The sequence below is a fragment of the Bufo bufo genome, chromosome 1, assembly GCF_905171765.1.
Source record: "Bufo bufo chromosome 1, aBufBuf1.1, whole genome shotgun sequence".
Classification (NCBI taxonomy): Eukaryota; Metazoa; Chordata; class Amphibia; order Anura; family Bufonidae; genus Bufo; species Bufo bufo.
Window position 1 is genome coordinate 63796692 of NC_053389.1, and position 25401 is coordinate 63822092.

The 25401-nt window shown below is 44.2% G+C and overlaps 1 protein-coding gene across 2 annotated transcripts in view; it reads left to right on the forward strand.

Moving 5' to 3' along the window:
* The window catches only part of GRIK4 (glutamate ionotropic receptor kainate type subunit 4), a 308075-nt gene that overhangs the window by 154799 nt on the left and 127875 nt on the right, over positions 1-25401 (forward strand). The window contains exons 2-3 of one of the 2 annotated variants that reach the window (XM_040425209.1): positions 8115-8248; positions 22000-22164. In XM_040425209.1, the coding sequence (XP_040281143.1) occupies positions 8167-8248; positions 22000-22164 (247 nt within the window). In that variant the 5' untranslated portion in view covers positions 8115-8166. The remainder of the gene's footprint in view (positions 1-8114; positions 8249-21999; positions 22165-25401) is intronic. The other variant, XM_040425214.1, reaches the window with a different exon arrangement.

Here is a 25401-nt window from a genome sequence, read left to right on the forward strand (position 1 = left end):
GCAAAAATGTATTGATTGGGGAAATATTTTATTTATATTTTTTGGAGAAAATTGCTTTTTCAACCATGTTAAGTTAGAGAGACTAAAGGTGACCATACATTTTTGCTAACAGTTGGCCAAATCCTTGCTTGGCCAACGGTTTGTAAGGACATCGGATCTTACAGAAAGGATCTTTTTGACCCTTGAGTGGTATGTGTGATTTTCCACTCTAGGATGTCAAAAAGAATGCAGTCATACAAAAATGGAACTTGAAATTAAATATTTACTGACCTTAAGTCCGGCAACAAACTTGACATTTACAACAGTCTTATAAGTGGCAACATGCTTACTACTTACAGTATTTTAAAAAGCAATGAGCTTACAGATACAGAGTCAATGAGAACACAATATTTATCAGTTGGTTTAACAGAGGTAATTTCTCATCAAGAAAAAACAGCTTATGCTCTCACTTGACTTGCTTTGCACCCAACGAACCTGGGTATCAGCACTCTCGCAATGTGGAGTCTCCAACAGAAGCTCCGAAGTTGCTGTATCCCTTCTCTCAATACTGTGAACAGTTAGTTGCCTTAGGAAGTCACGCTGGGCAGGCTAGCTTGTCTTGATTAGAGGCCAGTTTGCTATACAAGTCTCAGCTGCTCTCAGACTTTGGAGGCTAGGAAGCTTCTTGGTGACCCTAGCACCGGTCTCTACCCTTCTGCTGTGCTCAGTAGTGGCTTTACCCTATTTGGGCCCTGAGGTGACGCAGCTTAAAGGGGTATTCCGAGATTAAACTATTATTTCATCCTTCTCCCCTTGGTAGGTGCTGCAAATTTATAATTTACATTTATTAAAAGTTTTGTACAGGGCTTGAGATCCCCTGCCTGGTCACATGGAACACTCTCTTCACTTCCTCCTTGTTCACAGAACACATGCCGTTTATTGTGCACGTGTTCTGGGCTCCTGATTCCCACCCACAATGAAGGTGTCAGTCAGCAGTGAGACAGGTTCATGCCTCCCTTCATCTCTGCTCCTAGTGCAGTTCAGCAGTGTTACAGCCCTGCCCCCTGGGCCCCTCCAGCAAGGCAGAGGAGCCTGCAGTAAGCGCCTGTGGCTGTCTGACTGCACAGATATGGCTGCCTTACCCCAGGAGAGTTGAGCGCTTTTATCTCTAACAGTGCCTGCTTGTGGTGCAGGCACACAGATAAAGCATCCAAGTAGAGCCTCACAGTTTGCAAAAGACTGAAGCAGAGAGCAGTGGGTCCTTGCAGGTTAGTGCTGTATATGGAGGAGGGAGATGTATGATGGGGGCTGGGGGGAATGTAATGTACAGTACATGGGACTGTATGATGGGGGCTGGGGGGAGATGTGATGTACATGGGACTGTATGATGGGTGCTGGGGCAGATGTGATGTACATGGGACTGTATGATGGGGGCTGGGGGGCAGATGTGATGTACAGTACATAGGACTGTATGATGGGGGCTGGGGGGAATGTAATGTACAGTACATGGGACTGTATGATGGGGGCTGGGGGCAGATGTGATGTACATGGGACTGTATGATGGGGCTGGGGGGGCAGGGGTGATGTACATGGGACTGTATGATGGGGCTGGGGGGAGTTGTGATGTACATGGGACTGTTTGATGGGGCTGGGGGGCAGATGTGATGTATATGAGGCTGTATGATGTGGGCTGGGGGGCAGATGTGATGTACAGTACATAGGACTGTATGATGGGGGCTGGGGGGAATGTAATGTACAGTACATGGGACTGTATGATGGGGGCTGGGGGAAGATGTGATGTACATGGGACTGTATGATGGGGCTGGGGGGGCAGGGGTGATGTACATGGGACTGTATGATGGGGCTGGGGGGAGTTGTGATGTACATGGGACTGTTTGATGGGGCTGGGGGGCAGATGTGATGTATATGAGGCTGTATGATGTGGGCTGGGGAGGCAGGAGTAATATACATGGGACTGTATTATGGGGGCTGGGGGGGCAGGGGTGATGTACATGGGAGTGTATGATGGGGCTGGGGGGCAGATGTGATGTACATGGGACTGTATGATGGGGGCTGGAGGGCAGATGTGATGTACATGGGACTGTATGATGGAGCTGAGAGGGCAGATGTGATGTACATGGGGCTGTATGATGGGGGTTGGGGGGCAGGTGTGATGTACATGGGACTGTATGATGGGGCTGGGGCAGATGTGATGTACATGGGACTGTATGATGGGGCTGGGGGGCAGATGTGATGTACATGGGACTGTATGATGGGGCTGGGGGGCAGGGGTGATGTACATGGGACTGTATGATGGGGGTGGGGCAGATGTGATGTACATGGGACTGTATGATGGGGCTGGGGGCAGATGTGATGTACATGGGACTGTATGATGGGGGCTGGGGGGCAGGTGTGATGTACATGGGACTGCTGGATCGAAGGAGTGATTTTATTTACATGGGACTGCAGTGAAGGAAGCTGGAGGGAGTAAGTGATTTTATTTACATGGGAATGTGGTGAAGGAGGCTGAAGGGAGAGATTTTTTTTTACATGGGACTGTGCATTGGAGGAGGCTGGAGGGAAGGACAGATTTTATTTACACGGGAGTGTGGTGAAGGAGGCTGAAGGGAGAGATTTTTTTTTTACATGGGACTGTACATTGGAGGAGGCTGAAGGGAAGGAGTGATTTTATTTACACGGGAATGTGGTGAAGGAGGCTGAAGGGAGAGATTTTTTTTACATGGGACTGTGCATTGGAGGAGGCTGGAGGGAAGGACTGATTTTATTTAAATGGGACTGCAGTGGAGGAGGCTGAGGGGAGAGAGTGATTTTATTTACATGGGGCTGTGCATTGGAGGAGGCTGAAGGGAGAGATTTTCTTTTTACACTGGACTGTGTGTTGGAGGAGGCTGGAGGGAAGGAGTGATTTTATTTACATGGGACTGCAGTGGAGGAGGCTGGAGGGAGGCAGTGATTTTATTTACATGGGACTGTGCATTGGAGGAGGCTGAAGGGAGAGAGTGATTTTTATTTTTACGTGTGACTGTGCGTTGGAGAAGGCTGGAAGAAAGGAGTGATTTTATTTACATGGGACTGCAATGGAGGCTGGAGGGAGTAAGTGATTTTATTTACATGGGGCTGTGCATTGGAGGAGGAGGTGGTTGATATAAATCACTAAAAAAGGTGCACCACAATAATATGCAACTGACAACACTGGCTAATCCCTCAGGCTGATGTTAAAAACTGAGACTTTAGCCAATGTATTCCTGTCAGGAACACAACGGAGCCCTTTTGCACCGCCTTTGTTGTGCATGTGGTCCGCTGGCGACATCCTCCATTGTATGCATTTTTTGCTGGGTATTGCCGCTAGAAATGAATCACATGCAGAGGAATTGCTCCCCCGGTTATAAACATGCTACAGTGTTTGGGATTTTTGAGCATTACCTGACATTTAGGGCACTTTATTTTAGTGAGGTGATTGTGGTGAATTTTTTTTGCTAGAGAGTAGAAATAAGGAAGTTTATAGTCTTGTACATAAAAATTATGATGTTTTTTGTGTAGAGCGCAAAGCCATTTTTTGCTGAGTTGATGTAGTAGGTGGGGATGAACAAGAGAAAGAGGAGTAGGGGGCGTGGAGCAGCATTGCTGGGGGGGGGGGGGTGGATGCTGAGAGAGCTGCTTCATCACAATTGACACTCCTACCAGTAATGAGCAGCAGGGGCAATATTCGAATTCGCGATATTTCGTGAATATTTGGGAGAATATTCGTCATATATTCGCAAATTCGAGAATTCATGATCTCGTCATTATTTTCTTGAAAAATCGGCAATCGAAAAATTTGCGATAAAATTCGCAATACGAAAATTCGCAATCAACACTGCTCCTATAGGCAACTTTCCTATTGGTTGCTAGGGATGTTGCTAAGTGCCGATATTTGCGATAAATTCATGATAAATTCACGATTAGAATATTCGTGAATGCGAATATATAGCACTATATTCTAAATATTCGTGAACTCTCGAAGTGGCGATATTCGCGATTAAAATTCGCGATTCGAATATTCGCGCTCAACACTATCTCCCACAGCTAGGATGAGATGGAGATGGACGTGGAGGCTGCATGGGAGAAATGAGAAAAGTTCTGCTTGATCAAAACAGGTTTACAGGTACTCAGTTAGCTTTAGTCTGTCATATAAGGCACTGCAGTGATATTGAAGAGGAAGGAAAAATGGAAGGCTCAACACCTAGGTGGATAGATAGCGGTGTGTGCACTGTTCTCTGGGTCACCTACCCAGTGTAATAAGTCATGAAGATAAAGAAAAAGGTGAACAGGCACAACCACCTCCTGGAGTGTATACTAGCAATTTAATTGAGCAAATAGGCAATAAAACATGTATAATAAAATCAATAGCAGCAATAGTATACAGCAAATTTCACAACAAACTAAACAATACAGCAGCAAAATGTCCAAAATTTTGGTGAGGATGCAAAAGCAGCAGTAATATAGCACTATAAATGTCCAATGTATTTGGATTGAAGATAAATATATATATGAATGAGGATAAATGCGTAATGGTAAATGCGTCACACTGGATCCATGCGTCACACTTAGAAAGAATCCAGAAAGGTCCCACTTGTAGGTATATACAGTTCTGATATTTATCAGATTGATGCCCAATACAACCACATTAGAGTGCTTACCGCTCCTTCTCTCTGGCGTGTAGGTAATCGTGGCATAAAATGCCTACTCACGTGTACAGTACAGACCAAACGTTTGGACACACCTTCTCATTCAAAGAGTTTTCTTTATTTTCATGACTATGAAGGCATAAAAACTATGAATTAACACATGTGGAATTATATACATAACAAACAAGTGTGAAACAACTGAAAATATGTCATATTCTAGGTTCTTCAAAGTAGCCACCTTTTGCTTTGATTACTGCTTTGCACACTCTTGATGAGCTTCAAGAGGTAGTCCCCTGAAATGGTCTTCCAACAGTCTTGAAGGAGTTCCCATAGATGCTTAGCACTTGTTGGCCCTTTTGCCTTCACTCTGCGGTCCAGCTCACCCCAAACCATCTCGATTGGGTTCAGGTCCGGTGACTGAGGAGGCCAGGTCATCTGGCGCAGCACCCCATCACTCTCCTTCATGGTCAAATAGCCCTTACTTCAAAGTTTTCCCAATTTACGGCTGACTGACTGACCTTGATTTCTTAAAGTAATGATGGCCACTCGTTTTTCTTTACTTAGCTGCTTTTTTCTTGCCATAATTACAAATTCTAACAGTCTATACAGTAGGACTATCAGCTGTGTATCCACCTGACTTCTCCTCAACGCCACTGATGGTCCCAACCCCATTTATAAGGCAAGAAATCCCACTTATTAAACCTGACAGGGCACACCTGTGAAGTGAAGACCATTTCAGGGGACTACCTCTTGAAGCTCATCAAGAGAATGCCAAGAGTGTGCAAAGCAGTAATCAAAGCAAAAGGTGGCTACTTTGAAGAACCTAGAATATGACATATTTTCAGTTGTTTCACACTTGTTTGTTATGTATATAATTCCACATGTGTTCATAGTTTTGATGCCTTCAGTGTGAATCTACAATTTTCATAGTCATGAAAATAAAGAAAACTCTTTGAATGAGAAGGTGTGTCCAAACTTTTGGTCTGTACTGTATGTCCAAACACAGTCCAGGAGGTGTGGGATGCCGGTTGTTTGCAGGGACGCTGGAGACACGTGTAACAGCTGAAATCGCGTAGTCAAAGACGTTCCGCTACGTAATCCAGAGGGCGTGTCTTTAGGTGTCAGATGATTGTGACGTCTAGGTCAGGTGATCCGCAGGTCCTATCCAGATATAGGCAAACACTATGTGTTTTCTCAGGTCCTATGCGATGGCAATATGTGCTCTCTTCCTTCTTTTAAAACTTCCTCTGTGCGCACACTGTACTTTTTCGGTCCGGACCGGTTATGTAGGATAGAGACGCCGCAGTTGGGGACTAGACGCGTTTCGAGGCTACTTGCCTCTTCCTCAGTAGTTCCAGAACTGCGGTCTTTTAGTCATTTATATAGGGCGTCTTTAATTGAGCACTAAAAAGGAAAACGTGGGTCCAATTCCATGTATATAAGAAATGGATTCGGATCCGAGAATCCAATATAGATAGTTGCAAGTACAATCACATATATATTAAAATTATTGCAATGCCATAGATAATCCTTTCCGGATTCTTTCTAAGTGTGACGCATGGATCCAGTGTGACGCATTTACCATTACGCATTTATCCTCATTCATATATATATTTATCTTCAATCCAAATACATTGGACATTTATAGTGCTATATTACTGCTGCTATTGCATCCTCACCAAAATTTTGGACATTTTGCTGCTGTATTGTTTATTTTGTTGTGAAATTTGCTGTATACTATTGCTGCTATTGATTTTATTATATATACCAGATTTTATTATACATGTTTTATTGCCTATTTGCTGAATTAAATTGCTAGTATACACTCCAGGAGGTGGTTGTGCCTGTTCACCTTTTTTCTTTTGGTTGTTTTATTTTTATAGACCCGGATAACCCCTAGTGCCACTCACCTCTACTGCTAGCTAGCAAAACACAGGAATCTGCAGCATCTTCCACATTACACTACTGCTCTGTGACCTTCTCTCAATCTCTCCTATGGCATCTCTACACAGGGTGTACCTGCACTTCTCTATACATCACATCTGGGGAACATGCTAACTTACATGGGGATGCCAGCAGCATCATTGTCACTCCAGCCCTCAATAGCTTGGACTCCCCTAAATCACCACCACCACTAGCTTATACTGTGTTTTCAGCAGCTGCTTTAGGTAAAATATAAAGTTTTATCTCTCTATGCTCGAAAAGCATAATTACCTACTGGTAGTCATGGAGGTGGAGCTCCTCAGATGAATAGTCGCTTTGCCCATATCCTACACATAATCACTCTTGTTTGATTGACATCTCTGAGGCATATGGCGCATACACAGGGCACAAATGAAGCAGAAACCAGTACACCTCACTTTACTGTGCATGCGCCAGATGGGGTCAGAGTGGGTTTGAGATGATGTATCTCAGGCTCACGTGACTATTCATCCAAGTAGTGCCACCTCTGTGACTATTAGCAGGTTATACACTAACTTTATGTGTGGGGATAAAACTTACTCATATTTACTGATAATATAGATAGGGACACAATTAGAAAGTACTTCGCTACACTTAAAGGGGTTTTCCGAGACTTTAATCGTCTGGATAGGTTATTAGTATCTGATCAGTTGGGGTCCAGCACCCGGGACCCCGGCCGATCAGCTGTTTGAGAAGTGAGCGCCGATGGCTTTTCTCAGTTTTCCCTAGGCCAGTGACGACACATTCATCGGTCACGTAGCCTACGTGCAGCTCAGCCTGATACCAAGCACAGCTGCTATACTATGTACAGAGCTGTGCTTGGTAAGCTATCAGAAGGCGGCAATGCTCAAAGGAGCTCCGGTGCCTTCTCAAACAGCTGATCGGCGGGAGATTCTGGCTGTCGGACCCCCACCTATCAGATACTGATGACCTCCCATATAAATGGATGGAGTGGCCAAGCGCATCCTCTCCTGACCACTTGGTTCATTTTGAGGGGCTCCACAGGGTAAGATGCCCATTCTTGTGATCGGTGGGGGTCTCAGTGTTAGGAGATAGGAGTTAACAGCATAACTGGAATACCCCTTTAGCTATAGTATAAGGCAGGGTTGGTGGTTTATGGATGTAAAAGGTAGTGACAGGGTCCCTTTTGTAATTAATAAAAAACACTCATCTACTTCTTTTTAAAAATAAAATAAATATGTTTAAGAAAAAAAGAGATATACCGTATACATCAGTTTTGACTAACTTCGACTTTACAGAGAGCAGAGAACATAAAATGTAACGTCTTGGTATCTCACCAAAATGTTATATTGTGTCCTGCATCATCTTCATTTTTAATCTCCTTTGGTTTCACGACCTAGTTTTTTCAGCTTTTTCTCTATGTTTTATATATTTCAGTGCTAGAAAATAGGTAATGTTCTTTTTCATCTTGGTCATAAATGTGAAATACTGCAGCGTATATCATATGTCCTTTCTTGTTTGCAGGTTTTTATGGAACGCCCGAATCACCAGAGGGCTTCATGACGATTTGTGTAAAATGCTCCGTGTCCTGGCGCCTCTGGTGCTTCTCCTGTTGTTGCTGATGAAGACCACTGGTAGCCCCCACTCTATTCGAATTGGTAAGTTTACTGGTTGCCCCAGGGTATTTCAGTATTCCATGATGGTGTAATATCTCCTTTTCTAATATGCACAATAGATTTTCTTAAAAGAGTGGGATTTGTGTACACATCATTCAAATGCAGTTTCATTTTTCACTAATGTACAGTCTGAAGCTAAATACACCAGTCCCATATGGATATGTATTATATATTTTATTTATATTGCCATCATAGGAACATATTCTGCAATGCTTTACAGAGGTTGTCATTAGGGCTGAGCTACAAAGCCGAATTTCCTTGTACTTCGTGGTAACGAATACATTTTCCCTGAAATCATACTAAAGAAAAATCATACTCACCTCATCCATTTGCATGCAAAGAGTCTGCCATGGCCATTTTGATTGAAGATCCCGCGCCAAATCTCTTGGGCGGCGATGTATGACGTCACCACACTGGCCGGCGTGATGACGTCATCATGTCACCACGTGAGATTTCATGCGGTGTTTTCAATCAAGATGGCCATGGCCTCCTCTACGCGATCGAGTGGATAAGGTGAGTATTTTTTTTTTTTAATTTTCCTGCGGATTAACCCCTGAAAGGCCTTAATGTTCATCTCAGATGCCGTGATCAGCGATGAACGCAGCATCTGAGGGGTTCAATGATGGGGGGGCGGTGAAATTACCATTCCTCGTTATTGCGCCCACTAATTACAAAGAAATGCGCTTTGTGGTGAAGTAATTCGTCACAAAGCGCATTTCTTTGTGAAATTTGGTGAAGCAGCTGAATCGAAGTTTTGATAACTTCGCTCCTCACTAGTTGTCATCATTCACATCAGTCCCTTTCCCCAATGCAGCTCACAATCTAATTTCCCCATCTCTCTCACACACAAATCAATTTCATAGAATGCCAACTAACCTATCAGTCTGTATTTTTTTTAAGGAAACCAGAGAATACTTGCTCAAACATGGGAAGAACATACAAACTCCATGCAAATGTTGTCCTTGGTCAGTTTAAAACCAGGACTCCAGTGCTGCAAGGAAACATTCTCGTGATCGTGTGACACTCATACTATGAACATGGGGTATTCTGTCCTCTCACACGTCATGTCATCGTCTTTCCTAGAATTTTCCACTCCTCTCACTGGCTTTTCTCTCTCCTTGTCTCTGGAGTGGGTATGTTTCTCTTCAGAAGTGTCAATGAGTGGTAGTGTTTCAGTATCAGAGCCTTGATGTCTGTGAAGACAGTAATTACAGCATTACCTTGCACCTTGTAATAGAGGGGTATTACTGCATGCAGTTGTGAAAAAGAAGCAAAGTATATGATAGGCGAGAACCACAGTCTTTTAGTTTAGTTATCCCATCTACAGAAAGCCCTGGCAGAATCAAAACAACTGCACTGCACAGAGCTCAAAATAATGTCAATTAAAAATAATTACATCCGAGCTATGGGGCATCAAGTGGTGATAATTTAGACATATAAAAGTTTTTTTCTGTATTTTCTATAAACATTGAAACCCCCTTTATTCTGCTAAACAAGAGGCAAGGAATATTTTGTAGAGCCCCTATTCACAAGATGTCTGTGCCTTACAAAGGACAGGATTATTTATTGTTATTTTTTATTGCAGCAGAAGATTGGTTGATGTTCCTCTGCAGATTGTAGATTTCTAAGATGTTCTACTGTGCTTCTTTTTTTTCTCCTCTGACAGTTATAATGCATTGCATATTTCATTTCTCGATTTTAGATTTATCTTCCAACCGAATTTTTTTTTTACTTACCTGGGGTTCTCAGATGAAGTACTCTTAGTATTCTCATGACTTGCGTTATTCAGAGCATGCCAATAAAGGGGGCTAGTACAGAGGAGCACATGTATGGCGACATGTAAACAGATACTTGATTAAGCAGACACAGATCACTCAAAGAAGCCCTTATTCTCCTAAAATCTAATATATCCTTGAAATGACTGTACAATTCTGGAAAGAAATGGAAGGAAATAAATAAATTATACAAATAAATGTATCATAGGAAAGAAGAAATAACTGATTTTTAAAGGGGTTTTCTGGCTTTTTTATACTGATAACCTATGCTCAGGACAGGTCATCAGTATCTGATCGGCAGAGGTCTGACACCTGTGACCCCCACTGATCAGCTGTTTGAGGAGGCCATGGCACTTCGGTGAGCACCGCTGTCTACTCACATCTTACCAAGCATAGCACCGTACATTAGATAATGGCTGTGCTTGGTATTTCAGGTCAGTCCCATTCACTTGAATGATATTGAGCTGCACCTAGGCCACGTGACTGCTGAACGTGACGTCACTGGCTTAGCGTAAGCTGCAAGAAGGCCACGATGCTCACAGAACTGCCGTGCCTTCTCAAACAGCTGATTGGCAGGGGTCCAGGGTGTTGGACCCCTACCAATCACATACTGATGACCTATCCAGAGAGCATAAAAAAGTTGGAAAACCCCTTTAAAGGGGTTAGGCCCTGATTGATGTACGAAATAGAAATCAGACATCATACAGTACATGACAATACCTTTCTCACAAAAGAGTAATATAGAGGCTCACCTGTCTATAGGTAGAGAAACGGTGCTCTTGTTGTTTTGACTGGAGTAATGGAGTAAGAGTAAATAAATGTATTGGAACGACAGGCACTCACCATCTGCAACCACCCAGAGATATCTTAAAAGGTTAAGGTTTAGTGACAAATTTAAAAATTACATTAAAATACAATTAATGCCATCACATAAAAGAAGCTAAAATGGTAGTACTTTACCAAACCAATCACATACAATGACTTGTGTGATGCATGGACAGGAGACTCCTGCTGGAGTTGGCTGGTGTCTTCTGTATATTACTATATATATATATATATATATATATATATATATATATATACACACTCACCTAAAGAATTATTAGGAACACCATACTAATACGGTGTTGGACCCCCTTTTGCCTTCAGAACTGCCTTAATTCTATGTGGCATTGATTCAACAAGGTGCTGATAGCATTCTTTAGAAATGTTGGCCCATATTGATAGGATAGCATCTTGCAGTTGATGGAGATTTGAGGGATGCCCATCCAGGGCACGAAGCTCCCGTTCCACCACATCCCAAAGATGCTCTATTGGGTTGAGATCTGGTGACTGTGGGGGCCATTTTAGTACAGTGAACTCATTGTCATGTTCAAGAAACCAATTTGAAATGATTCGAGCTTTTTATCTTGCTGTAAGTAGCCATCAGAGGATGGATACATGTTATCATTCTGTTTACGCCAAATTCGGACTCTACCATTTGAATGTCTCAACAGAAATCGAGACTCATCAAACCAGGCAATCTTTTTTCCAGTTTTCAACAGTCCAATTTTGGTGAGCTCGTGCAAATTGTAGCCTCTTTTTCCTATTTGTAGTGGAGATGAGTGGTACCCGGTGGGGTCTTCTGCTGTTGTAGCCCATCCGCCTCAAGGTTGTGCGTGTTGTGGCTTCACAAATGCTTTGCTGCATACCTCGGTTGTAACAAGTGGTTATTTCAGTCAACGTTGCTCTTCTATCAGCTTGAATCAGTCGGCCCATTCTCCTCTGACCTCTAGCATCCACAAGGAATTTTTGCCCACAGGATACTGGATGTTTTTCCCTTTTCACACCATTCTTTGTAAACCCTAGAAATGGTTGTGCGTGAAAATCCCAGTAACTGAGCAGATTGTGAAATACTCAGACCGGCCCGTCTGGCACCAACAACCATGCCACGCTCAAAATTGCTTAAATGACCTTTCTTTCCCATTCTGACATTCAGTTTGGAGTTCAGGAGATTGTCTTGACCAGGACCACCCCCCTAAATGCATTGAAGCAACTGCCATGTGATTGGTTGACTAGATAATTGCATTAATGAGAAATAGAACAGGTGTTCCTAATAATTCTTTAGGTGAGTGTATATTCCTTTAGTTCATAAAGTATCCAGAACATTCTTGTAGAATTTTTTGCTTCTGCTCAGTCCAGACCCTATTCACCAGTATTTCGAGTATCTAAAGCACATTAGAGGTTATTGCGAATGGCAGAACAAAAAATAGAAATAGAGCAGACACAATTAAATGTCTGATTGTTGCCATGGTCGCTGCTTCTTCTCTGCACCCGGATAAATCTCTATGCTTGATAGCTAACATTATTATTATTGCTGCAATTAGATTTAAGTAAAAAATTAAATGTTAATTGCTGTATTAATTACACTGATATGTAACGTGATAGCGCTGTTGCTGTGTACCCTACACTTCTGTTCCAGAACTTTTTTTTTCCAGATTGATATAGGCATAATATATTCCTCAGCTCATTACAGATCAAGGAAGCAGCAGGTATATAGACTAAAGCTCAATTGATGCCATGCCTGTAGAAGACTGTATTTCAGAAGTCAGGAAAATATTCCAACATATATGCTGATGTGCCAAACCTGCACTACAAACACACAGTCAGCTATCTGGGAGTAGTTCCTGCGCTGAAAATACTGGGACTACATAGCTGTGTAGTGGATGGAGCTAGTTACTGAAGTGCTGCTTCCATTGAAGTGAATGCTGCCGAAACCAGCTGCGTCTACCACACAGCTTTGTAGTCCCAGTGCCTACATACAGCTGATAAGCAGGGGCGCCAGGAGTTAGACCCCCACCGATCAGACATTGCTCTTCAGTGAGCCCCTGAGGAGATGGTGCAAAGGATAGGAGTGGTAGTTGTTCTGATGAGATGTTGTGTCACAGTATATTCCCCGAGGTTGTCGCTCCCTGGGGTTCGCTGCAGTGAAAGAGTAGTTTGAAGAATCAGGTCAGAAGTAAAGTTATAACAGTTTCTCTTTACTGAGCACAAAATATAACTTACAGCAAATACAGCAGTATGAAGTAAAAAGTGCAGTTTCTGGCATGAGATCAGGAAGTATGGTGACTGGTTGGATGTAATAGGTTTCCACTAGCAAGCACTTGTGGAGTTAGGTGTCCACTGTAACACAGGCTTAATATTTTTAATAGCGATGGTTTCAGTAGGTGGTGGTGTCTGAGCTGTAGTCCCTCACCTTGCAGCAGTGTCTGTAAAGCTGTATTTCCCTAACACCTCCACACTGGCTCTGATGGGAGTTTGATCCCGCCTCCCAGGGACAGGAAACAACAGCGGAAGCCGAAATAAAAAGACACCTCCTCCTACCTACTCCAGTTGTTGATTCCTGTCTCTCAGGACGTATGGAAGCCTTGCCAGTGTGCTGGCTGAAGATTGGTGCCCTCAGCCTAGGATCCTTCCCCTTCTTTGGAGGGCTGAGCAGGAGACAGAGGCTCCGGGTGGAGCGTGGGCTCTCCTTCTCTGTCCCTCGGTGTTAGTCCCGGGCTGGGCATCCTGGGCTGTTCCTGCCTCTGGGTAGAGGGGATCGATGCCTAGCCCTAGTTTTTGCAAAAGGAATCCTCTGTGTGCAGGAGGATTACTGAGGCACACTGCATTGCCCTTTCTCCGCCAGTACTGGTCGCGCTTCCGGCAGCGGCTGATATCATCACGCATGCCGGCCGGGGGGGCATGGCAAGGAGGAAGTGCGGCGTGCTCTCAAGGTTCAGCGTGGGGGCGGAGCCTGTAGAAGTGTGGGACGCAGAGTTAAAAAATGGCTCTGCGATCCCAGGAAGATGCGGTTTGCTCTAGAGCAGGCATCTCAAACTCGCGGCCCTCCAGCTGTTGTAAAACTACAACTCCCACAATGCCCTGCTGTAGGCTGATACCTGTAGGCTGTCCGGGCATGCTGGGAGTTGTAGTTTTGCAACAGCTGGAGGGCCGCGAGTTTGAGATGCCTGCTCTAGAGAATAGCCTGAATATCCTCCACTGATGCTGACACCCCACACAGATCTGCTGATCCCAATAAGGCCCTCAGCATGGTAAGAGACCTCCTCCATGTATGCTATGGGTTTGATGTATGTTTTTTTTCTTATTTAAAGACCCATATTCACCACACGGGTGCTGGTGTTGGTACTACCTTTGGGTCTAGTTTTCTAACCTAATGTATATACTCTCTAGATAAAAGAGGCTGGCCCTGCAAACTCCACGGGTGGTGAATCTACAACAAAGAAATGTGTTATGTGCAGAAAGAGCCTTCCCCCTGCTAGTAAAAAGCCACTCTGCACCGAAAAAGTGGTAGCGGAAGAGTCGCCGTAATTTATGGAAAACCTTAGAACCCTTATTAGGGATGAGGTTAATTCTACAATAGACCAACATATGGCATCCACCTCTCCCCATCCGTCTACTTCAAAATCGGTGGATCCGTCCTCGGACATAATTGACTTTGATGAAGGAGAACTTTTTTCTGGGGACTCTGATTCCTCTGATGACGGTCGTCCGTTATGTTCCCCTGAGGATACAGATTTTCTGTTAAAAACTATATGGGCAACTATGAAGTTAGAAGATGTTAAAGAACCCTTATTAATCCAGGACCAAATGTTTCAGGGATTGCGGGAAAAGAAAAGAGGGGTGTTCCCTATTCATGATAATATAAGGGACATTATATCTAGGGAGTGGAAAGACCCTAAAAAAAGACCCGCTATTTCTAAAGCTTTCAAACGTAAATATCCGTTTGCAGATTCAGAATGTGAAACATGGGAAAAAAACCTCTAGGATTGATGCCCTGGTAGCTAGAATTTCAAAAAAATCCTCCCTCCTCTTTGAAGACATGGACAAAAAATGTGAAGGACTCCTTAAAAAATCTTGGGAGGCAGGGTCGGCCATGTTTATACCTGCTATTGCTGCCACCTGCACAGCTAGGTCCCTTTCTGTGTAGATGAACCAGGTGGAAAACCATTTAGCAGCCGGTACCCCCCAGGAAGAAATTATATCCTCTCTTTCGGCTTTAAAAGAGGCTTCTAATTTTTTGGCGGACGCCTCAGCAGATTTGGTGAGGCTCTCGGCCAGGTCTACAGCTCTATCAAATGCTACCCGTAGAGCCATATGGTTAAGGTCCTGGTCGGGGGATGCAGGCTCAAAGAGTCTCCTCTGTGCTATTCCTTGTGAGAGGGATAGACTCTTTGGGTCCGCATTGGATAATATTCTAGATAAAGCCTCAGACAAGAAAAATGGGTTTCCATCTGAATCCAGTTTTTTTTCAGCAGAGAAATTTTTTTCGTTCCCAAAAAAAGATAGATGTAGATGGCAATCCTCTAGAGGCCGGGGGAGGGGATTTTTATTCAATCCTGATTCCTCTTCTAAGAAGTCCCAATGACGCCAGAAGTCTGGTAGAGGGCAGGCTTTCAAAGTTTGGCCAAGCCTGGGATGCTATATGAGCCTTCCCCTGGGTCTTAAAACTAATCGGGTCAGGTCACAAGATAGAGTTCTGTTTGTTGCCGCCAGTAAGATTCCTTACAAACAAGGTTTTTTCAGATCTATTCAAACAGGAGGCTCTAGAGTCAGAAGTCTCTTCCCTGTTAGAAAAAAGTGTCATTGTAAAGGTTTCGTTAGACCAACAGAGTCAAGGGGTTTACTCTCCCTTATTTCTAAATTATTATTTTAAAACAAGTCGGAAGTTCAGAACGATCTTCAATCTAAAATACCTAAATCACTTTATCATTTACAAAAAATTCTAAATGGAATCAATAAGATCTGCAGTGAATCTCCTTTTTCAAGACTATTGCATGGTAACAATCGATCTGGCGGATGCCTATTATCATGTTACTATCCACAGCAAAAGTCAAAAATATCTCAGGTTCACTGTCTACATAAAAGGAGAGCTCGGTCACTTCCAGTACCAGGCTTTGCCCTTCAACCTCTCTAGTGAGCCACGTCTTTTCACAAAAATTATGGCAGATGTAGTAGGTTACTTTCATCTAAAAGGAATAATTGTGGCCCCCTATCTGGACGACCTTCTGATCGCCGCAGATTCCTATTCACGTCTTCTCGACCATCTCAGGATTGTGAAAGAAACCCTTGGTTCTTTAGGGTGGGTCATCAACTAGGAGAAGTCAAGTCTAATTCCAAGCCAGCAGAAGTTATTTTTGAGGGTACTTCTGGACACCCACCATCTATCTTCCTTTTTGCCCTAAGAAAAACAAATCAACCTAGTAGCCCTGGTAAGAGTGATTTGTTCCAAAAGGACAGCATCGATAAGAGAGCTCATGCGCTTGTTGGGGCTTTTAACATCGACAATATCCTCAGTGAATTGGGCTCAGGCCCATACCAGGATCCTGCAGTCTTTCCTTCTTTCATCTTGGGACAAGACATAGAGTTCCTTAGAAAAGAAAAGAAAATTTCCACACCAAGTAAAAAAAATCACTAAGTTGGTGGACGGTGGAGAAGCATCTACAAACAGGGGTGCAGTGGCGGCCAAAGGACCAAGTTACAGTGACCACCAACGCATGCTGCAAGGGTTGGGGAGCCCATGCTCTGCAAGAAATGGTGCAGGGGACATGGAGTCTCCAGATGTCTTTAGCATCCTCAAATTTGAGGAAGTTGACAGCAGTTTTCCGAGCCTTCCTATGCTTGAAACCAACTGTCCAACACCACCATGTCAAGGTACTTTCGGACAATACGGCAACTGTGGCATATCTAAATTGTCAAGGGGGGACCAGGAGCAAGTCCTTGACGGCTGTCTCGAAAATGATATTCAAATGGGGAGAGGAGAACCTAAAGTCCATTTCGGCAGTTCATTTAAAAGGAGAAGAAAATATTTTAGCGGATTTTCTCAGCAGACAAACTCTCAGAGAGGGGGAATGGTCTTTGAATCAAGAAATCTTCAGACAAATCTCAGAGAGGTGGAGTCCTGCGGTCTTGGATCTGTTTGCGTCGAGACAGAACAAGAAGGTAAAAAATGTCTATTCCATCTGCCCCCAGGAGGATCTAAATCAAATAGATGCTCTCTCTTTAACATGGCCCAAATTCCTTCTCTACGCATTTCACCATTTCAAGGACTCTGATGAAGATAAGGGAAGAAGAGGAGCAGGTTATAATGATTGCTCCTTATTGGCCAAAAAGGTCTTGGTTCCCCCTGCTTCAAAATCTCTCAGCAGGGGAACCCTGGATTCTGCCTCAGATTCCTGACCTCCTCCATCAGGTCCTGCCCTCCATCGCAACATTCAGCATCTACATTTAGCGGCCTGGAATTTGAATGGGGTTTGTTAAAAAAGAAGTTTTTTTTTGCGGCTGTCATATCTACCCTGCTACATAGTAGAAAGCAGATCACTTCAAAGATTTATCTGCGGACATGGAATGCTTTTTTGTTATTTGCGGGTAGCCGTTGGGATCCTCAAAGTAGTTTAGATGTAGGCTTGATTTTAGAGTTCCTGCAATCAGGATTTAATAAGGGGTTTAGAACCAATACCTTAAACGTTCAGGTTTCTGCTCTTAGTGTCTTTCTGGATGTCAAAATGTCAGAAAATCCCCTGGTCTGTAGATTCCTTAAAGGTACAAGCAGGTTTACGTCCTTTTTTTGTGAATGTTCCACCTTGGGATCTAAACATTGTCTCTGGTCTCACGTCTATGCCCTTTGAGCCTCATTCAGAATTATCCCTAAAATTGTTGACTCTGAAGACCACCTTTCTTATTGCTATAACTACGGTCAGGAGGGTGGGGGAGATCCAGGCCTTTTCCTGTAAACAACCATACCTCACAGTTATGGATGATATGGTGATTCTTAGACACTCCCCAGCATTTCTGCCTAAGGTTTTCTCTAAGTTTCACTGTCAGCAGGAAATAGCGTTGCCATCCTTTTGTGCATCTCCAGCTTCAGATCAGGAAAAAATGTTTCACCATCTAGACGTGAGGAGATGTCTTCTAGAGTACCTTAAGGGCCCCAGAATCTTTTAGAAAGTCTGACCATCTCCTTGTCCAGTTTCAAGGAAAAAATAAGGGTCTAGGAGCCTCTAAAGCTTCAATAGCCCGGTGGATAAAACTGACCATCATCATTTGTTATAAAGAAAAAAAGGTTTCTCCTCCCTTGGGGTTGAAGGCCCATTCCAGGAGAGCTTTGTCCACCTCTTGGGCTGAAAGAGGGGCTGCCTCTGTGGATCAGATATGTAAGGCAGCCACATGGTCTAACCCCATGACCTTCTTTAGGCATTATAAACTTGATGTTATGGCTAGCCAGGATCTGGCATTTGGACATTAAGTCCTTTCGGCTGTGGTCCCCCCCTAGAAAAATTCCACTCTGAAAATCTCCTATCAGTGCCGGTGTGGAGGCGTTAGGGAAAGATAACAATTACTCTTACCGGTAATTTGATTTCCCATAGCCTCCACAACGGCACTGATGGGAGCTTGATCCCGCCTCCCAGGGACAGGAAACAACAGCGGAAGCCCAAATGTAAAGACACCTCCTCCTACCTACTCCAGTTAATAACAGAGAACTGAAGATATTTCATAAACATAACATCATATGAATACAATCTTTGACTTAGAACAAACAAATAAATATATATATATATACCTGTGTGTGTGTGTATATATATATATATATATATACACACACACACACACAGGTATATATATATATATATTTATTTGTTTGTTCTAAGTCACAGATTGTATTCATATGATGTTATGTTTATGAAATATCTTCAGTTCTCTGTTATTAACTGGAGTAGGTAGGAGGAGGTGTCTTTACATTTGGGCTTCCGCTGTTGTTTCCTGTCCCGGACCCTGGGAGGCGGGATCAAGCTCCTATCAGTGCCGTTGTGGAGGCTACGGGAAATCAGATTACCGGTAAGAGTAATTGTCTTCTTTTGCTGATCACTTTGCTGTCACTCAAGTGGTTTCTTGAGGCAGGGTTGAGTTGTTCTCACAGAAGAAGAATATCTGGTTCCTGAGTTAGATACAGTTCCTGGGAGTGAGAGCTCTGACGTGTGCTTTGTCGCTCTCCATGTATCTGAACAGGAATTCACCTCTCCCTTCTCACTCTGCCTAGCTAGACAGGAACTTCCCCTCCTGGCAGGAAGCAGGATCACTCCACTCCCACCAAGATGGGAGGAACAGGGTGGCTAGCCCTGTTCCTGCCAACCATTGCCAACCATGATGTCCTCTGCTGGAATAAATTGCATAACAGAATTTTTCAGTACCACGGCAGAAATCCTTTCTTCTCCCATAACAAGTTGCATGGTCCTTTTATATTTGACCTGCTACTAATATGGGAGGGGACTTCAGATAAAGTCCTTCTTGACTGATAGGCCAAGGTTAGATGGCTATGTGAGAACCTGATCCTGTTCATCAAGAAGGAGAGGGAGGGGCATAGAGTGGCTTGGGCCCCCCCTCGGTGCACTGAACTGCTCATTCGCATATGGACTAAAAGTACTTTTTCTCCACAATTAAGCAATGGATCGCTAAGTAAAAGGTATCATTACATTCAGATGAGCTTGCCCCGCAAGGCATTGTGCCTGGTTTATCAGTGAATTTCCTGATGGAGTCCCTTTAATTTTAACACAAAACATGCTATTTATTTGATAACATGTAATGCCATCATAATGCTCATACTAGTAATCATGTTCCTCATAGTCCACTAGTAGTTATAAAGCCCACCATAATGCCCCAAGTCGTAATAATTCCCCTTATAATGTGTGCCAGTACAAAAATCCCCCCTTATAATGTGCCAGTATAAACTATACCACCTTATTATGTGTGCAAGTACATAAAAATACCCCTTTTTAGTGGCCCTAGTAGAACTAATGTCTCCCGCTTATAATGTGTGCTCTTCATAGCATAGCTTTACCATCATCCATATAGGGAGTCAGCCAGAGAGCAGAGCAGTGTAGGGAAATTACCAGGGGGTCATTTATTAAAGGGGTTCTGCACTTTCATTTAACTGATGATCTATCCTCTGGATAAATCATCAGCATCTGATCGGCGGGGCTGTTTGTCTTCTCAATGTTTACCGCCAGCCCACTGACGTCACGAGTAGTATCAACTAGCGTGGGCGGGGCTAAGATCTGTTCACTTGAATGGAGCTTAGCCGCGCCCACGCTAGTTGATACTAGTCGTGACGTCAGTGGGCCGGCGGTAAACAGTGAGAAGGCCGCGGCACTGCTGGAGCGCCGCTGCCTTCTCAAACAGCTGATCGGCGGGGGTCCCGAGTGTCGGAGCCCTTCCGATCAGAAGCTGATGATCTATCCAGAGGATAGATCATCAGTTAAATGAAAGTGCAGAACCCCTCTAAGCTAGTTGCGCCACATTTAGTTGCGCCGCAATTTGTGACTTTGCCCCACTCACGCCCGGTCTAAATAAGTGGGCATGGCATGGGCGGGCAAGGGGTTGGGCCGGCAGGTCCATCTCATTTACCATTTTCTACACCTGTTTCAGACATAGAAAAAGGTCTAAATGTAAGACAGCTCGGAAGCTATCTTATATTTAGAACTGGCGCTGGATGCACCGAAGTTATGAAGAGGCCGGTACCTCTACTTCGGCAAAAGCACCGACAGCTATAGGGCTTTATTAACTGTTCAAATTGACAGAAGGCGGGGCAATACAAGTAGGCAGGGACAAGAGAAGTAGGCAGGGCCTGCAATACCGTAGTGCAGCCAAATAAATGTCCCAGCAGAACCAAATAACACAGGGCAGCACAAAATACTGCCTCAACAGACCCAAGTAGCACAGTGCCGCACAAAATACTGCCCCAGCAGAACCAAATAACACAGGGCAGCACAAAATACTGCCCCAGCAGAACCAAATAACACAGGGCAGCACAAAATACTTTCTCACCAAAACCAAATACCCCAGTGCCGCACAAAATACTACTGCTGCAGTATCCAACTGTATCACAGTCCTGAGTAATGACAGTAATAGAGTTGAATTCAGGAGGGCACCTGTGGCCACCGGCCAGGAATATAAGTACCTGATGCTCCGAGCATTAGTAGGGCTTAGTTGGTCCACTAGGCATCTGCCCACCAGGAAATTTCCCTGTAGGGTCTATGGCCAGTCCGCCCCTGCACCCATGGCAGCCTATTCTATAAAGTGACCTGAAAGTGCACATTAGGCTTCCCTTAGTTGTCCTACTAGTAACAACTCCACGACATGCACATTGACGTATGGAAGTTGTGATTACATAGTGCGGATGTATTTGTGTCTCTGAGGAGCGGCGCTACGCACGGCGCTGTAGTGAGGAAGGAGAGGCAAGCAGAGTTATTTTTGCAAATGATCTCTTACCACTGAATCTCACAGAAGCTAAACTGACGGAGCTGGAATGTTTGATGTGAGGCTCAGGCAAAGAATCTGATGAGAGAGATATGGAGGCAACTGGGAATAGACAGAAAGCCTTTAGTGAGCAAAGCAGATGTCTTTCAGGGGACCTTGCTTTAATGTTATGGACATCAGAAGCATTTGAAGGGGGCACATTACTTTCACACAATGAATGTATTATTGCTAATTTGCTATTATAAACCCGAAATAAGGAGCTGAGCACAGGAGTGAACGCTTAGTTTTAGTGATAAACCTCTTTTCATGTTTTTGACTCTCGGTCATGTCAATCATTTCTGCTGCATGGACACCTATATAATAACTAATTACACGAGGGTCAACCTCTCCCACTTCACTCTTTATCCAGTTGTACAAATATCTAAAAGGTGCGGTGATAACATGCTGTAGAATGCAGAAGGTCTAAGCGCTTTGAATATTCATAATTACCGTGCACCCTACTGATTTCGGAATAATATCTTGCCTGATAAGACTAACACAAAACGTTAAATCTCAGAAAAGGACGCAACGCACAAAGAATTGAATAAAAAAAAAAATCTATTGTCACATTTTCTCGGGGGATGTTCTATTTTTTTTTTTCTGAAGGTAATCTCATTCTCTCACCAGCTGCAGTTTTAGATGACCCAATGGAATGCAGTAGGGGAGAACGACTTTCAATCACACTAGCCAAGGACAGAATAAACCGGACCCCAGAGAGGCAAGGAAAATCCAAACTGGAGGTGGACATCTTCGAGCTTCTGAGAGACAGCGAGTACGAGACGGCAGAAACAAGTAGGAAATGTCTTCTACTGAAAATATGGTGCAAATATGCTACATAGTACATTGTAACTTGATTATATATGGAGGGTAATGCACTCATTGAGTCCCGTAGCAGGATTTGGAACGGTTCCGTCTTTATCATGTATTTTAGCAGGAGACATGTTCAGAACTTAAAGGGGTATTCCGGTTGCGAGAAGTTACAAGCATAATGTAGAAAACGATGTCACATAATGGTAATGCTCATTATGTCCGTGAGCAGGAGACATGTTCAGAACTTAAAGGGGTATTCCGGTTGCGAGAAGTTACAAGCATAATGTAGAAAACGATGTCACATAATGGTAATGCTCATTATGTCCGTGTTCTGGCTAAGGGCGGGTTCACATTGGCGTTATGGAATTCCGTTCTAGGTTTTGTTAAAACAGAGTTGCAAAGGAATATAACAGAATTTTATGATGGAATGCAAAATGGAAACCTTTAAGAGTGTATTCCAATTTGCTCCGTCCTCAAACATGTCTATGGGGACACATAATGGTTCAGTTTAGTTCCGTTATGCATGACGGAAAAAATAGTCCTGTTGACAGGACATGCCTCTAAAAGGCTTCCGGTTTTGCATTCCGTCCTAAAACTCTAAATCTGTTATAATGGAACCTATAACGGTATTCCATAAAGCCAATGCGAACCCACCCGAAATCTGCAGATTAAAAAAAATATATATATTTTTTCTCGAAACAGGACTGTGTCTGGTATTGCAGGTCAGTTGCATTCAGGACGTTTTCCGAGAGTTTAAAGGGGTTGTCCACCCCTTTTTCTGTGATGGCCTATCCTCAGGATAGATCATCAATTTATGACTGGTGGTGGTCTTACACCCCCCGCCCCGCCCATCAGCTGTTGAGAAATAGGCACTGGAACTACACAGCTCCATCCATTGTGCCTTGGACAGAGTTGGTGACTACAGCGCTACTTCAGCAGTGCTCTATTAGCCACAATGGATAGAGCTGTGTAGTTCCATCAATACCGTATCTTCTCCCAGCATCAGAGATACTGCAGAACCGCAGATCTGTGTGGATGCAGAGTGTCGGACCCCAGCCAATCACATAGGTATGGTCTATCCTGAGGATAGGCCATTGCTTGAAAAGGAGTGGACGACCCCTGTAAGAATTTAAGCAAAGAGCAGGAAACACTAGAATACAAAAAAAGCACTATTATTCATCAATTAAATACCATGCGCCGCCAGTGCTGCTGCTCCCGTTGTTCCTCTCTGGTCTTTATTTTCTGGAAGCCCTAAATCCATATGACAGCTGCAGCCAGTCACTGGCCTCAGTGGTGACACTAGTGTGGTGAGCAGGACCTGGAGGGGGGTGGTGGTGTGGCAGAGTTGTTAAGTTGGAAATGCACCTTTCATGGTGGTCAGATCTGTTCGAATCTCAGGGCATTGCCACATCAAGATAAAATGAAGGCTCTGCACATTACTGCTCCCTGGGATGAGGTGGTGGAAATTTAGAAATGTGCAGCCCCCTGATCTTAATAGCGTGTCCCAGATAGGTTGAGGATGGGAAGTGAACACCGGAGCAGGGGTCCAAGTTGCACTTACAGTCATCAGTAAATCATCGGTCTATGACAGTGGTAACTTCCCTGTTCCAAGACCTTAGTAAGTAGCTGGCAGGCCTAGTTAGGGGTGGCTGCGTGCTATGCTCCGCTTCCTGAGTGCTCCGCTTACTGTATGCTCTGGTTCCAGTATACCCTCAAACATCAGCAGCTATATGTGGTGGCAACGTTTTCTCTAATTTTCCTATTTCCTACATCCAGGAGGGGGTCTTAATTAGCCTTCAAGCATGGGCTTCAAGGGGCGAGAAAGGTCTGCAGAAGCTTCCGCTACCTTCTCGTCCTGACAAGCCCTTAAACGCAGATTGACAGGACAGATCCATTCCACAACATAACTCAACCTAAACAACACAGCATAGTAAACAGACAACATATAAGGCAATTCATGTACAGTTTAAGTGCCATTACTTCCCTAAAGGGGTATTCCCATCACATACAATGGGGGCATATCGCTAGGATGTGCCCCCATTGTCTGATACGTGCGGGTCCCACCTCTGGGACCAGCACCTACATGAGAATGGAGCTGGGAGAGCTGTGGCTGGAGGACCCCGGGGTCCGTCCGCCACCAAGCGCTGCTCCCATAGAAGTGAATAAGAGCGCACCGCGCAAGCGCGGCCCATGCTCCCATTCATTTCTATGGGACAGACGGAAATAGCCGAGCCAGCGCTCGACTATTTTCGGCGGCCCTATAGAAATGAATGGAGGGCGGCTGCGCATGCGCAGTGCGCCCTCCGTTAATTTCCCCACTCCGTTCTCATTGTAGGTGCGGGCCCCAGAGGTTGCACCCGCACCTATCAGACAATGGGGGCATATCCTAGCGATATGCCCCCATTGTCTGAGATGACAAAACCCCTTCAAAACAGTTAAAGGGGCCTACAATATATTGATGTCCATTCCTCAGAACAGGTCATGAATATCAGATCAGTGGGGGTATCACACCTGGCATCCTTCAATCCCCAGAAGCCAGAAACTATACAGTATACAGAGCTGGAAAAAGATGGCTCCATACACATGTAGTGGCTATGCCGGGGTATTGCTGCTTAACTCCCATTTAAGGGAGTAGGAGCTGAGCTACAGTAGGCTGGCACTGAAAATTGCACAGTGTACAGAGCCTTCTGCTTCCACTCCGTACACTGTACAGCTCCCACCCAGCGCCATGGCTACCCGAAAGAGCTGATCGGCGGGGATGCCAAGTGTTGGACCTCCACTGGTCTGATATGCAGGACCTATCCTGAGGATAGATCATCAATATTTGTGACTCATCCAACCCCTTTAAGGCAATCACATGGCATCTTGAGTCCCATATAAAAGTGCTGGTTAATTGTGTATGCTACCGACTGGGGACCACACTAGAATGTATGGCACAGAATGGGGTGCAAAATGATGGTAAGCACCGGTAGGAGCCTGGCCTTAATGGAGATAGTATTAGTAATGTGGGAGTATGATGAGTATGATAATGTGGGAGATACTCAGTGTATTACTGCTCAGAGGCTAGTAAGGGCTCAGGAAGTAGGAGTGATGTAAGAGTCCAGGTGTGTGTGACACCTAGGAAAGCAGAGGAACTGAGCGAAGAACTACACAGAGCCAAGGAACTGGAACTGAACTTCATTAAAGAACTCTTAGAAGGCACGGACTAAGGATTATTCT